The 14,813-nt window shown below is 41.1% G+C and overlaps 1 protein-coding gene across 3 annotated transcripts in view; it reads left to right on the top strand.

Moving 5' to 3' along the window:
* Positions 1–14,813, top strand: part of CAPZB (capping actin protein of muscle Z-line subunit beta) — a 70,313-nt gene that overhangs the window by 25,565 nt on the left and 29,935 nt on the right. For all 3 annotated transcript variants that reach the window (XM_042794888.1, XM_032986605.2, XM_042794886.1), the window contains one exon: positions 11,419–11,540. In XM_042794888.1, the coding sequence (XP_042650822.1) occupies positions 11,419–11,540 (122 nt within the window). The remainder of the gene's footprint in view (positions 1–11,418; positions 11,541–14,813) is intronic.

The raw sequence follows: 14,813 nt of genomic DNA, 5'->3' as shown, positions 1-14,813 counted from the left end.
TGGGTGTGACGAAGATCTGGTATGTAAGAACATTTTCTGAAGCATCTCGGAGGTGTGGTGATTTGTTTCTCTCCTTGTCTTTTGGCAAGGTTGAATAATACTGCAATTGCCCAAACAATGTCAGGAATCTACATGTTTATTTTGGGCAAGCCAACAGGTACTACTGTGTATGCACGGACACGCTTTTGGCTGAAGGGTCATTAACACCTTGCTTGATGAAGTCATCACCAGTTTGGAGGCTGCTATTTAGTAAAAATTGTTTGGAGCAGTTTATACAAGGTTGATGCACGCCCTTGTATGTGTGTTTTGTCTCCTGATAAACTACCTGCCTGTTTGTGGTTTGACACAGGACTTGTGCAGTAGGTGCTGTGGATGTGCTATGGCACATGCTTCAAAGACGTTACTGAGACAGAATATGTCAGAACATTTGGGTTCTGGAGAACACCCGAATCTATTTGTAATTTATGCTACATCAGGTGTTCTGCAGTCGAGTATCCAAAAAAGCCAACGCCTGGCCAACCATTTCGTGCCTAATACCTGTTTTCCACTTGCCCCTGAAACATTTGTTTTCCTTCTATCAACTGCTAGTGAAGAAAACTAACTTAAGAAGGATACGTACGCTCATTCTTAGTTGCAGAGGATTTAGTTGCACATCCTGTGATGCACAGTTGGGCTATAATAGGCTAGCTAGTGTCAACTGTCCCTTCAAACAGTGTGTGGCACGGTTGCCTCTGGAGTAACTTAAAGTATTACTGAAAAAGGAATTTAATCTATATAGAACCTACTATATGGGTGGCTGTGAGAACTTGTTTCTATTGTCCAGTGTAAATATATGCGTTATTTCTGACCTAAGCTTCTAAATTTTTGCAGACAGAGGATACAGAGGCTGAAACAGGGCTGTTAGACCTCTGAGTTAAGCCTTTCCTCTTACCTGTAGTGAAAACTACATCCCTTTTCTGTGGCTGGTCTGAATTTTATTCATGATGCTGACAACCCTTGTCCAAAGACCCTAAAAATCTGATGATTCTGCACACAGCCGTGTCTCTTAATTAAATTGTGTCCGAGCTGTTTGTTGTCTTTGTGTGCAGAAGAGCGGCTGCTTACCAGGTAGAAGTTCAGTTGAGGAGGTCTGTTCCTAAGTGGTACTGAAGCTGCTGGTAGTGAACATGGGAGGGGTCTCATGGTCAAAAAGCTGTGGCTGACTTAAGTTTCTCAAACTGTTTAAATATTGCTTTTAGTTACATAAACCAAGGTACAGGTAAGAAAGCTTTGTGGGTCAGGAAAGAAATTATTCCCTGCAGGAAGGGATTATTTCTCTTTCTTGAAACCATTTAGTAATTGGCTACATCTGTGCCACCAAAACTCTTGGCAACCTAAAGCATCATTTTTGTGGCTGTTGCTGGAGGTAGGACACAGAGTAACTAAATCATTGATATGATCTGGTGTGACATGCTTGGTTTTCTGATGAAATTTGGAGGACTGAACAGATACCAAGGTTTGAGCAGCTCCAAGGACCATTCAAAACAATGAGTTGTTTGGGGAGCTATAGTAAGCTTGACTGTATAATTGGTATGAGGTTTTTTTAATGACTCAGAAAATTGCTGGTTACCTCTAAATGTTGGAATTACTTTTGGATGGTGCTCATTAGTGCTTTACATGCTTTCCATCAGCAACACGCTCACTGGGCTTCTTTTCATATTGAAAGTGTAACATGAAACAGACCAGTTTGAATGACGTTTGTTAGAAGGAGGGTCTGTGTGGTTCCTGTACTAGCCATTGCGGTCCCTTCTCTGGGGTAGAGATGGAATAATTTGTTAAATCCAGTATGATTTCTTTATTGTTGACACATCTGTAGACCTCTTCTGCAGCCACTCAGCATGACCTCCACAAGACTGAAGTCTACACTCCAGTTAGACAAGAGCAGTGTATGCACTGCCACCTGTAATAGTTCCAAAAACATCATAAGCCAGACTCAAGCAAATAGTTTTTTGACCTTTTTTGGCAAGTTTCATCCAAAACTTTAGAGTTGACGTTCTTACTCTGTTTCCTGTACCGTTACCAGACAATAACCTCCTTGAAGTAAAAGGTCAGACTCCAAATGCATGACGAGCATGAGCAGGTTCATTAAATTTGTAATAGAATTATAAAAGATGGCACCGTGACTTCTGCTTCCCTTGTGCTTGGTTTCCTTGCTTCATTACACTGTCATGCTGGAGTAGATGGGAAGCAGAGGCCAGTGTCGTGTTTTTCACGCAAAGCGTACGTTATTACTTGAAATCTGCTCACAGCTCAGCTTGCCATAGACTTTTAATAGGAATTGATCTCCAGACTGATAAGCGTAGCTGCTGTTTTGGTACTTGCTTAAGATCCATTGAAAGGAGATGAAAATGACTTAGAAATGTCCTTGTATGTTAAAAGTTTTCCCAAACTACTGATGTGAGAAACTTGATATCTATTTCCTAGGCTCGTATTCCTGCTGGGAATAACCGCACTAAGTTCCCTCCCTGAGATGCCTCGTTGTTAAAGCCATGCTCTGCTGGTACTTTTTAATAAAAGAGCATCTTGGTGCCAATATGAGTATATGGAATATGTTCAAGACTGTACATTAGTGCCCCCATGTGTTGGGCTGACAAGGGAAAGGATCCAAACTTGAACATGAAGTAAAAGGGTGGGTGGAAGAACAGAATTTTTGGGTCACTGGCCCACATCAGACCAGACACTTTTCATTCATTAGCAAAACAGTTTGTGGTTTGCCCTTTTACCACATCTGTTGTTGCATTTTTCAGACTGCTGAGTCTTCAATTAGGGTTCATTAGAGACCTTGTCAATCACAGGACTCCAGAAGTCCTGCCTGAAAGAAGCTGTGCGTGGTGCTGGTAATGTGCCTTGGCATAGAATGCTCTGGTTGGAATTCAATTAGGCATTATTTGTAAATAGACTACTCAGAGTCTGTCAAAATGTACAAGAGAACTTCTAGATCTCTACAAAAAGAGTTTAGCGTAGGCACATACCTTTTTAAGGACAACTAATTTAAATTAGAATAATTTCCCATGTAGCTCCTCTGGAAACTGTTGTACTGTAGCCTTGGAGCATCTACCTGCCAGCCAAGTGCAAACTGCAAAGCAGTTCTCCCCGTAAGAGGAGTGCTAAAGGTGATTGCGTGGCTCTTAAATGGATTTGTCGTGAGGATACGCCAAGTGATAGCCTTGCCTTGTCCAGAAGTTGCTGCTGCTGATATACCATGCTTCTCATAGAAGTCAGCTGTGAATCACATCTCATCACCTGCTGAAAGGAGAATATTAAGGGTATTTTCTGGAGGGAAGTGTTTCTTGTTTTTAGTTAAGAGTGAGGTCTTGTTTTGGTTCCTGGCAATCGCACTGAGTGGCATGAAATAAGCTGGTAGAGCTCACTTCTTAGTGGCTAAATGGTTTATACTGAAAAATCAGAACAATCTGAGAGAATTGTCCCCCTGTTTCCTTTCTCTTAAGGTAATCTGAACAGTATGTCAGTCCCCATGTACTTTTAGCTCTGAGAAACCCCGAAGAAGACATCAGCTTTCAGGTAGCGCTGCTGTGAAGCATTTCTTCCTAGGACACCTTGGCAGCATGCATAACAGGGTAGGTGAGTGATAGCTGGGGTCACAGCCTCCAGAATCCTTTTGGGTTTCTTTTGCAAGGCAGCTTCTCTGACGTGGCTTGCAGGGGTGCATCTCGGGGGGAGGTGGAAGATGGAAGTTGGATTTACTGTGCCCATGGGCCATGTGCAGCAAATAAGGGGTCTGTGACAGGATTGTCTGGATGGCTTTGACTTGACTATGGAAGCTCTCAGTCTTGGTAAAATTTAAGCAGGTTCTTTTTGCAAGTACGAGTTTCCTGCTGAATGTTTAATTTGGATGTTTGCCTGTGTGTATATAATATAAATTAGATGAAAAATCCAGCTGACTCAGAAAAATCAGATGGCTGGCATAAAGTGGGGATGGAGAATCATCCTTACAAAACTGGCACACAAAATGGACAAGCAGACTTGCCAGGAGAGTGGGGTTTGCTCACAGCCACAGCTTTCTTCCTCTCTTTTCCCAGTAAGACACATTCAAATAACATGCACTGCCAAAAGTGAAAGCTTTCTTGAAGTACAGAATCAAGTTATGCTGCCATGGAAGAATTAAAGCTAGAGTTCTTCTTAGATACAGCAGTCAGTAACTTTGCTGGTTATTTTTCAAGGCTCTGTTTGCAATTAAAGATCATCTTTGCTTTCTCATTGCAGGAGAATGCGTAAGTATTTTTAGTAAGATTTGTTACTTTTTAGAAAAGTCCCAGAGTGATGAATTTAAAAATGTATGAACTTACGATTTTGAAATATTTGAACAATATGCAGGACCTTACTTCATGTAGCTAATCTGCCTCCAGGCAAGTCTCGAATCTGCCTGTATGCCTTCAGTAACTGAAGATATATGAAGCTAGAGAATTTATCCCCAGGAAAACTGCATTGCTTGGTCTGCACAGACCATAAAGAACATGAGAAAGTGACTGGAGCTTTTTGTATTTTGAGTCCAAGAGCCTAAGCAGTATGCAGTATTGAGGAGAAAGATAAAATAATTGAATGCAGATGGCTGGCTGAACATCTAGTGAGGGTGGAAGATGTTTTTTAGAAAAAATAAAAATCAGACCCAGTGCAAACTTAAAGAAAATAGTGGAAGGAGAAATGCATTGACAGCCTTGTGGTCTCAAAACTGAGCGTTTGACCTGCTGTTCTTCCTGGACTTGCTGACTTGTGTGATAGGCTCTAAGCCACCAGCAGCCAGTCAGGTTTCTAACATAAGTGTTATGCACTAAAGAAAGGGGCTCTGGCTCTCTGAATAAATTTATGGTTGGTGAGAGCCCGTTTTCCATTTGGTGACTGGCTATAAGCAGGAGCTTTTTCATCTAGAAAAGATTACCCCTGGATATCTTGATGGTAATTGGAGATAGCAATTAATATATGTAAGTTGTTAATGTGATGTTTGGCTTAGAGCTAGCAACCCCACTTACTTGCATGAGATTGTAAAAGTGAATTTCATTTCTGACTTCCCTTACTCTTTTTAAGCCTAAGCTGTGCCTTTTCTTCTTCCAGGCTTCTGCCGCTGCACTGCTGGTGTTAGAGACCCTTAAAATGCCCATTTCAGTATCTTTCTAAAGGGGAGCGTGTGTGGGGATTGCTTGGTGAGCTTGAATCCTAATTAGAAACCTAACTAACATCTTTTAAAGGTGGGAAAGCTAGGATATAGAAACATCGCTGGGTAGAGTATGTCTCTGCATACCTCTTAATTGTTGCGGGATATTTCCAACACCAGCTGGACTCTTGACACAAATAGTCAGGACTTCCCAAGATATTGATATGCTGTGATGGCTCATGGGACTTGTGACTGGTAATGAGATACAGAAGCCTTCACCTGCAGGTCACTAGTCAAAGTCTAGGGCACTCTAGTTGTGCCTGCCAGATGGCTACCTTTTGTTTCTCAGTAAGCTATGGAATGGTGAATCTAGCAAAAGCCCTGTTTTATCCAGCAAATCACAGGAAGAATGCCAAGGATCCTGTTTTATGAACAGTAGTCACCTTTCAGAGTTTTTTAAATGTAGCTTCTTGAGCTGAATTGAAAAATTCTGTAATTAATGTAATGTTTCTGCAGAGTGACATCGCTAACTAGACAAACTTGGATCTGCAATCTTGTTTGCCTTTTTCCAGAAAAGCTGCTTGGTTTTAATTTTGTTATTGCTAATTCTTGCAGTGCTGGAATTCAGTGCAAATACTTGAATAAAGCTGAGCTGTTTCCAATATCAGTTACATCTAGTCTTGAATACAAAAGTCCATTTAAGTGTCATTTAATAAACAAAGCTTGAAGAATGTGTGGCCCTTGGACATCTGATGGATCAAATTAAGGTTTAGCAATGTGTGGATTTGTGGGAGTGACTTTACTAGTGGTTTTAGGCCCAAGATGAGTGGAGCCAGGCTTCCTTCTTGAGTTTCCACAACATCCGTTAGGCCATGTCTGTGTTCTGCAGGAACAGGAAATTCTGAGGCTGTGGAATGACTCAGAAAAATTATAATAATATTTTATTTGATGCTGGCCCAGAGGGGAAGAATCCAAGTTGAAGGGGCAGGTCTTGTGCCAAAATGGCTATTTTGCAAGCGTGCTGGGAAACTTGCATGGGCACTTCTTTGCATTTGAGCAATTCCCCCAAGTGATGCGGGCAGTGGTTTTGTCCACGTCTGTAATGATGTAAGTTGTCTTAAAAATCAGATCTTAAGAGTTCACATGCAATTAAAATACTCCTTTTTTGGAATTCCTTTCCTGTTGGGATGTGGCTTTTAATTAAAAATTGCTCTAGTCACGTGTGTGTTCAGATACCTTCATGTTATAGATGCAAATTCAAAACACAAATGGATCTGAATACCTTCCTTGCTAATCTTTTGAAGCTTGCTTCATCTTCTTTTCTGGTTCTTTAAGGAAAGATTGTGTTTCATCTTTAATTTTGCTCCGTTTAGCGTAGTTTTCCAGTGTGTAAGGCTCTTATGGAGGTCAGTATGTGCTGACCTCTGAATAAACATGGAAAAAGACTATTTCCAAGGACAGAACCTTATATTAGCAGTATTGCTGTTTCAATTGTAAACATGATTCATTTCAGTCAAGGCTGTAGCAGAAAACAACCACCTTAGTGTACTCAAGTTGAGTGACTAGTAAGCCAAAATATAAACTGTCCTGATAAGGTGCAGAATTTGATGCAATTCAGCCAGCATGATTAAAGCAGGGATGGGAGTGTATGTAAGACATGAAGAGCTACAGTACTGTTCTTGTTTCCTCCAAACTTTTTTAGATGCTTGTTTAATCATATTAACAAAAAAAAAAAAAAAAACCACAACAAAAAAACCCCAAACCAGAAATAATTGTTTAATTGATAATAAGTTCCTTTAACCAAAAAGTGAATCAAGAAGGAATGAGATTTAGGTTAGCTACTCCAAAAAGTGTATGGTTTCGATTTTGGCACAAGTGATTATTTGTCTTGATAGCAGAGCAGTTGACTTAATTAAAACACTGTCCACATACCTGGTTTGCTCTGATGGAGAATACTGTTACATGAGACAACAGAATCCTTGTTCAACATGCAGGAGAGTATGCTTAACTCTCTTTTCATTCAGTTTTTCTTTCCTCTGTACTACACATTCATTGTATATCTCCTTGGGAAAAAAAAAAAATCCCACAAACACAGTGCCCTGTTGCATGGTATGTGCTTCTGAATGATGCTGCTGTTCAGTTTCAGGCTGAACAGCTGAGCGTGGACCCCCAGAGAGTCTCCTATTTTAATTTTCTAATTTACATTGAGGGTGGTCTCGCTCCATGACTGTACATGCAAGCACCGTAACAGATGATTGAGTGCTTATTTGTGGAAACATGGTACACTGGGGTCCAGAGTATGCCATGGACCAAATTAAGTTAATGATGGCCTTTAGCTAAAGATACAAGGTTAAGACTGTCTTCTACATTTGACCTTCCACTGCTTAAAGTGGGAAAAATTGTGTCGAAATAAAGTTGGGACCCCAGTCTTTGCTTATAAAACAGTCCTCATAGCTTCAATGTTTTCATCAGTGATACTTACTTATTGTGCAGTGATGAATTGAACAAAATCACTGCTTTGGCATGTCAGTACTTGGCCTGCAGAGTGGGTTAATTCATGTGTTCCTAAATGTACGTCAGGCTTCCCTATATAATGACTGTTGGAGACATGCACTCAGGTACCCAAGTGTGTTCTGGCTTTTCAGCTAATGTAGAACAAGCCAATAAGAAATGTTAACAATGCGAATCTGCTGTTTCAGACTGAAAACTCAGAGGATTGGTTGGCCTTCTAAGCAGAGTTGTCTTTGCTGGGATCAGGAGATTTGGATGTCTTCTTATTAAATAGAAACTGAATTCTGCGAGAGTCTGAATGTGCGCAAAAGTAATGTAAATGCTTTAGGAAGGTGCCATACTTGACATGGAGAAGAATTTAAGGAAAAGTATATGCATAGTGTAAAAAGATTGCTTAATCCTTACGTTGCAGCAACTAGCTTAGTCTGGCTGTGCCAAACACCTTATCACTGCGTGTTCTAAAATGTGAAAGACCTAAATTCAGAAGGAATCAAATAGTCTCATGAACATGTAGCGGCAGTGCTTAAAGCTGCAAATTACCTTGTTCAGATTACTGCATTTGCCTTCTAAGAAGCATCCTAGCGTAGAAGAGGAAGACTAGTATGCATAAATCTTGTAAATTCATTCTTAGCAAGGAAGTACAGCAGTTGTTAAAAGTTAATGTAATAAATGATACCAAAACTATTCTCTTGGGGTAACTGTGCCACACTTGGATGTTTTTCTGATAATTAGAATTACGTGAGTAGTTCCATCATCTGGAATATCTCTGTTCTTTTTATAAACACTGTTGAAATTTTCTAATACTTCCCAAGTAGATGAGAGGGTTTTTTTCCCTGTTTTATTCTGAGAGAACGAGGAGAAAAGAACATATTGCCTGAAGTCCTGTAGACTGTCTATACCAAAGAGACAATGGATATGTAGATGTTATTACAATGGAGTATTATAGTGTATTATATTCTAGTAAGTATATGATATAATGATTTCACTGTTATGGCTGTAAGAGTAGCCACAGCTCTTAAAAATTGGAAAAGTGACCGTGCATATGAATACCTGTGTTACCAAATCATCCAGAGATAAGTTCAGTTCACCGTTACTATGTGGAAATTGAATAGATTGCATTTTAAAAACAATGTGTTAAGAGTTCCTTCTAGTCAACACTTTTGCTCTCCCACTGAGTTGTGTGGAAGCACCATACTAGGCATGTGCTATTTTTAAAGGAAAGTTAAATCTAAAAGTTATTTGTGTGGCTTTTTGTAAGGGTTGTAAATTCAGATGGTTATTAGGAGCTTTTCTGCAGGGGAATTGACTCTGTCTTGAGTTTGGGGTTTCTTATGAAAATGCTTTGTATGTATATTTGAGTTTGAAGTACAGCAAGACCTCTCATGCTCCTTTACCACACATGTAGCATAGGGCTTTTCCCCAAGAAATGAAATAGAGCCTGGGAAAAACGCCACTTTTCTCTGAATTGTGTTTTCATCACTATTACTCATTCTAAACGCACGTCAGGGTGAGGAGTCTGTTCCTGGACACTTATCTCTGCTGATGGGCAGCTGGCCAAGGAGCAGCCAAGAAGAAGGAAAATATTCAGCTGGTCACTCTTATGAACAAGATGGAGCATAACTCTTAATGATGAGGTGCTTTGGGTCTCGTTGTGTGCGCATCTGAAATTGAAGCAGTCATCTCAAGTTGCTCTCTGCCTGAAGAGTCAGCCTAAAATTAATAGCTAATGGAGAAGCGAAGGAAGAGACAAAGTGGAACCAGATGGGCTCATGAACACAGATACATCATTTCATTTAACTTGTGCCATGACACTGCTGATTTGTATCAGCTCCACGGAGTATTAGGATTGTCTGTTTTCAGAAAAAGTAAAGATTTTCCTAAAAGCTGCTTGCTTCCTGTCCACTTTTATTTACTCAGTGAATGTGTAATGGTTTTGAGGTTGCTTCAGCCAGGTCTCCAAGTATCAAATGATGAACTCCTATGAGAAGCATCTAGCTTTTTATAAATACTTAGCTGCCCTGCTCTTTAATCTGGGCTCTTCAGTTATCACTCATTGCCGCATTACAGCGTATATAGACCAAAGTAAAAAAACCCTCAAACTAATGTTTCAGCCTTTTCAGCACTTTTGATAACTTTGCCAACCATTTCTTGGTTTTCCTCTTATTTTTTTGTGTTTATGGGGTGATTGTGTGGGTTAGGTGTTGTGTCTCTTGCTAGCCACATCTTGTTTTGTCCTTTAGCCTTTCTGGGTTTTGTTGGTCTTTTGTGGTCATATTGCTTTATATTTGTCCCTGCTTACTTTGACTTAATATCCTTTGTATGTTATTGCCTTGTACTTGGGATTAGCAATGTTTTCATTTCAGGCAGTTTGATCTCTTATGTCAAATCTAGTGCATTGAAATAGTTTGTGCTTATGCTTTTGGGAGCAGTTGCACCCCTAATTTGTTTTTTATTCTCTACGTTTCTTTCCTCAGGAATTATACTTACCAGCTGACTGAATCAATGGCATGAAGAGAAGAAAGTGCATTTCTGTATTTTCTTTATTCATTCCTCCCTCCCCTTTTAATTTCTCATGAGTTGTGAATTCATCACTTCATGATTAATTTTACCCTTGATTGCCTTTTGTCTTAATGTTCTCAATCAGGTTTTTATCTCTACAATGTAGAATGAAATGTGGATGAGATTCCACATTGGTTATTTCTTTTGTTGTCTGTATTAGCATGTTATCACCAATATATTCAAGAATTCAGCAATTGTCCTATATCCTGTTGCATTCCCAACTTTCTGTTGGGAAAGGGCATTTTGCTTTAGCCCCTTTCCCTTCTGGTGAAATCTAGAATGCTCTTGCTGAGGGAAACACGGAGTACACTAACGGTTTGTTTAATAATAGTTTCAGGAGTGATTTGTTGATTGTCCCTCAGCTGGATTGGGGCACACTGCTGCATGTGCCCTAAAATATGTAGAGGGGAGATGGAGCTCCTGGAGGAAGCTGCTAGTGTGTCCAAAGCCTGCAGCATATGAATATTGATATATTGATAACGGGGCCGCCATCAGCTTCACAGCAAGAGGCCACGGGATGGAATTTGCTCAATTTGCTTGTGCTTGCATTCACACTAGCTTCAGGCTGCAAATGTCATCTCATGTCTCTGCTGTACATCAGAGCCTGCAGATCTTGTAGTCCTTCTCCACGTGAAGTGCAGGGAGACAGCTGGGATTATGAAGCCATTAAAAGCTACCTGTGTAGGAGATGTATTTGATTTTATATGCGCGCGCATGCAGACACGCGTATTTTTATTAGCCATCATGGTAATGTTTGGCCAGCTGCCTGGAAACTATTCTAAACTCTACCCAGAGTGGGAGCTTGTGAAAAATAGGCTCAAGTGTATGGATGGCGTGTTCGTTTAGCAGCTCCCTCGTTTCTACTCCATTATAAATATTTACCTTTATTCATCAGTCCTCGACAATCACTTTACTGGCCGTCTTTGGCAAGAAGCTAACATTGAGAATGTATATATTTAAGTGTACTGGACCACACTAGTGGTTAGGTAATTAAATCTGAAATTATTGGAGGTGGGAGCATAGGATTGTGTTGTAACTTAAGTGCAGCTTGCCTTTTTTTTTTTTTTTTTTTAAAGGGTTTCTGACTTTGGGACAGTTGCGGGCTATTAATAACAAAATCTGTTTTTAGAGATGCCAATCTCTTTGACTTAATGTGCTACCCTTTCTTCCCCCCCTGTTGTTTTTCTCCAAACCATCAGGTCCCGAGCCTCTGTGAAGATCTCCTCTCCTCCGTTGATCAGCCATTGAAGATTGCACGAGATAAGGTGGTAGGAAAAGACTATCTATTGTGTGACTACAACAGAGATGGAGACTCGTATAGGTGAGTTCATATGCAAAGCAAGGAACTAACTGGTTTACTTTGTAAGTGAGAGCTATGTACTAGTATTGCAGACCTTCTTATTAATTTTTTTTGGCTAAAAATGATATTAAACTCTTCTCAGCAATGAAGCTGGGGCTGTTTAAAATCCTCTTCTCTTTCATAAGACATTGACTGTGGAGGTGGTTCTTAATATTTTCATAATGTGAGAGGACACAAACATCTTCATCTCCAGACCTCTGCAGTGTGCTTCAGTTTCAAATAATGTGGTTGTATGGCAGCTAATCTGATGACCTTTGCAAAGCAGATCCCTGGGGTGGGTGAGCACCAGGTGCCCACCAAAGCCACTGTGTCACTCCCCTCCTCAGTGGGGCAGGGAAGAGAAAACATAACAAAAGGCTCGTGGGTTGAGATAAGGACAAGGAGATCACTCAGCAGTTACTGTCATGGGCAAAACAGACTTGACTTTGGGAAAATTAACTTTATTTATTACCAATTAAACCAGAGTAGGGTAATGAGAAATCAAAACTAAATCTTAAAACACCTTCCCCCACCCGTCTTTTCTTTCGGGGCTCAACTTTGCTCCCAATTTCTCTACCTTCTGCCCCCGCACAAGGGGACGGGGAATGGGGGTTGTGGTCAGTCCATCACCCGTTGTGTCTGCTGCTCCTTCCTCTTCGTGGGGGAGGACTCCTCACACCCTTCCCCTGCTCCAGCATGGGGTCCCTCCCGTGGGAAACAGTTCTCCAGAAACTTCTCCAGTGTGAGTCCTTCCCACGGGCTGCAGTTCTTCATGAACTGCTCCAGCGTGGGTCCCTCCCACGGGGTGCAGTCCCTCAGGACCAGGCTGTTCCAGGGTGGGCTCCTCCCCACGGGCCCACAGGTCCTGCCAGGAGCCTGCTCCACCGTGGGCTCCCCATGGGGTCACAGCCTCCTTTGGGCATGACCTGCTCTGGTGTGGGGTCCTCCATGGGCTGAAGGTGGAGATCTGCTCCACCACGGAGCTCCGTGGGTGCAGGGACAGCCTGCCTCACCGTGATCTTCACCGCGGGCTGCAGGGGAATCTCTGCTCCAGCGCCTGGAGCACCTCCTCCCCCTTCTTCTTCACTGACCTTAGTGTCTTCGGAGTTACTGTTCTCACTCCTCTCTACAGCTGTTGGGTTTTTTCCTCCCTTTTTAACTGTGTTATCCCAGAGGTGCTACCACCATCGCTGATGGGCTCGCCCTTGGTCAGCAGCGGGTCCAGCTCGGAGCTGACTGGCATTGGCTCCGTCGGACATGGGGAAGCTTCTGGCAGCTTCTCACAGAAGCCACCCCTGTATAGCCCCTAGCTACCAAAACCTTGCCGTGCAAACCCAGTGCAGTCTTCATTGTCTGTCTCTGGAACAAGATGTGTTTTATCTTAGAAACCATGGTGTTTCTGTATGTTTTCTTTACTGTGACTTGCCGTCATTGGCGGAAACTTAAACTGCGATGTTGCCATCTTGTTAAAGGGCTGACTAATGTATTTCTCTTAGACTTTCTGTCGCATAGTTATATCTTAGAGATCCAACTGGTTTTAATTCTCTAGGAGAAATGGCTGTGATGGCCTTGATATGAAATTAAACCATCTATTGTTGCAAGGTTGTAAAATCTTTGGAATGGATAATGACACAAAAGAGATGATGCAAGCAGTTGCTTTAAACAAAATCATATTCTGCTTGTACAAAACAGGGTGGACTTGCCAGCTGGGAAAGTCTCTTTCATTCGTGTTTTGCAAGGGATTGAGTCTGACTTTGGACATGCAATGTCATTAGTTCTGTATGAAAATCTTGGCCCAAGTTTTTAGCAAAGAAAAGGAATCCCTCTCTACCAAAATAGCTGATTTATTCTGAGGACTGTAGACAAAAGCAATTCAAATATTTGAACAATATAAGCTGTATGTAATTATAGTATAATGAATTTTGAAGTAGAAGGCTGTAATACTGGAATGGAACAATGAGTTTTCAGTATTTTGGCTGCCGCTTTGAATGTAGTCTCTCTTTTAATGGCTTTATTCTATACCTTGCTATTAGGGTGATTACAGTTGAGCGATTTCTTCCCCATTTTTTCGCTGCCTGATTTTTCGTAATGGCTGTAGTGACAGTGGCATAATTCCAAATATTTAATTAAGAGTCACAAAGCTTATGGTCCAGAAGCCTTTGTGAATATTGCATCATCCAGCTTTTATCCTTTTCACTTAAGGAAGGGTGCTAAGCTGTGAAGTAACAACCACCATTCGTCTTCTGTCCTGAGTTAACAGCTCAGCCCTTCTGCTTCTTCTGGTTATGATTATAAGGGTTACATCTCTGGCTCTTCTTGTAGCTTCAGTATAATGGCTTACGTTTTTAGTGCTAACAATTGGAACTGATCTACAGTAAGAATCTAGCTTTGCTTTGTGCAGATTTACAGTAGTGTTTTACATTCATCCGGCCAGAATGCTTCAAGAATTCTATTTCAGAATGGAACTCCAGAAAATATTTAAACATTTTTTTTAGTTTGGCTCAGGCCATCGTTGCAGAAGCAGGTAAGCTTATAAAGGATTCTAGATTAATTTGTTTTGATTGCTTTCAGGTGAGGAAAGGTACTTACCTAAACTGAAAGCATATCTGTCTGTAGGTGGTTTGCACAGAGAACTTGCTGTGATTCATTTAGTCCCAGAAAGAGGAGGGGACTGATTTTGGATGCAGAGTTTGACAGTGCATCTGGATTGTGGCTGAGTGTAAATCTTCATGAGGTTTTTTTTTTTTAAATATAACCTATTGCAGTGGGCCGAGAAGTAAGAAGGTCTCTAAGGTGAAGTGCTCACTCGTGTTCTTTAGTGTACTAGTCTAACATTGAAAATTTGTTCAGACTTCTACAAAAGAGCCTGGTGCCTTATAAACGCATTAGTGCATTATGCTTTTATGTCTAAATTGGTCAGATCTATGTTAGTAGCTACATGCATTGAATCAGTTCTAAATTAGTAGCTAGAGTAGAGTTTTATAGCTTCTGTCCTCTGCAAGATGTACTCAGGCAGCTGCAGCATCTCTGGCAGATACAAGAGAAGGGGTTAGATCCTGGATTTCTTGTGGGTCTTTCAAGAGATGCTTTCTCACTGAAGTTGTGATATGTTTCTTGCAGTCCCCTTGCGTCTTATTAGGCTGTTGACATGAGCATCTATCACCAGAGGCACAGAAAACTTGAAAAGGCGCTTGTTAAACAGTATTGTGACATGCTGCAATAACTAATAACACTTGCTCCCCCTCCCTTGGTGTT

This window comes from Tyto alba, unplaced genomic scaffold, assembly GCF_018691265.1.
Source record: "Tyto alba isolate M040663 unplaced genomic scaffold, T.alba_DEE_v4.0 Super-Scaffold_20000042, whole genome shotgun sequence".
NCBI lineage: Eukaryota > Metazoa > Chordata > Aves > Strigiformes > Tytonidae > Tyto > Tyto alba.
The sequence above is the reverse complement of the archived record's forward strand: the minus strand, read 5'-3'. Positions and strand labels throughout refer to the sequence as shown.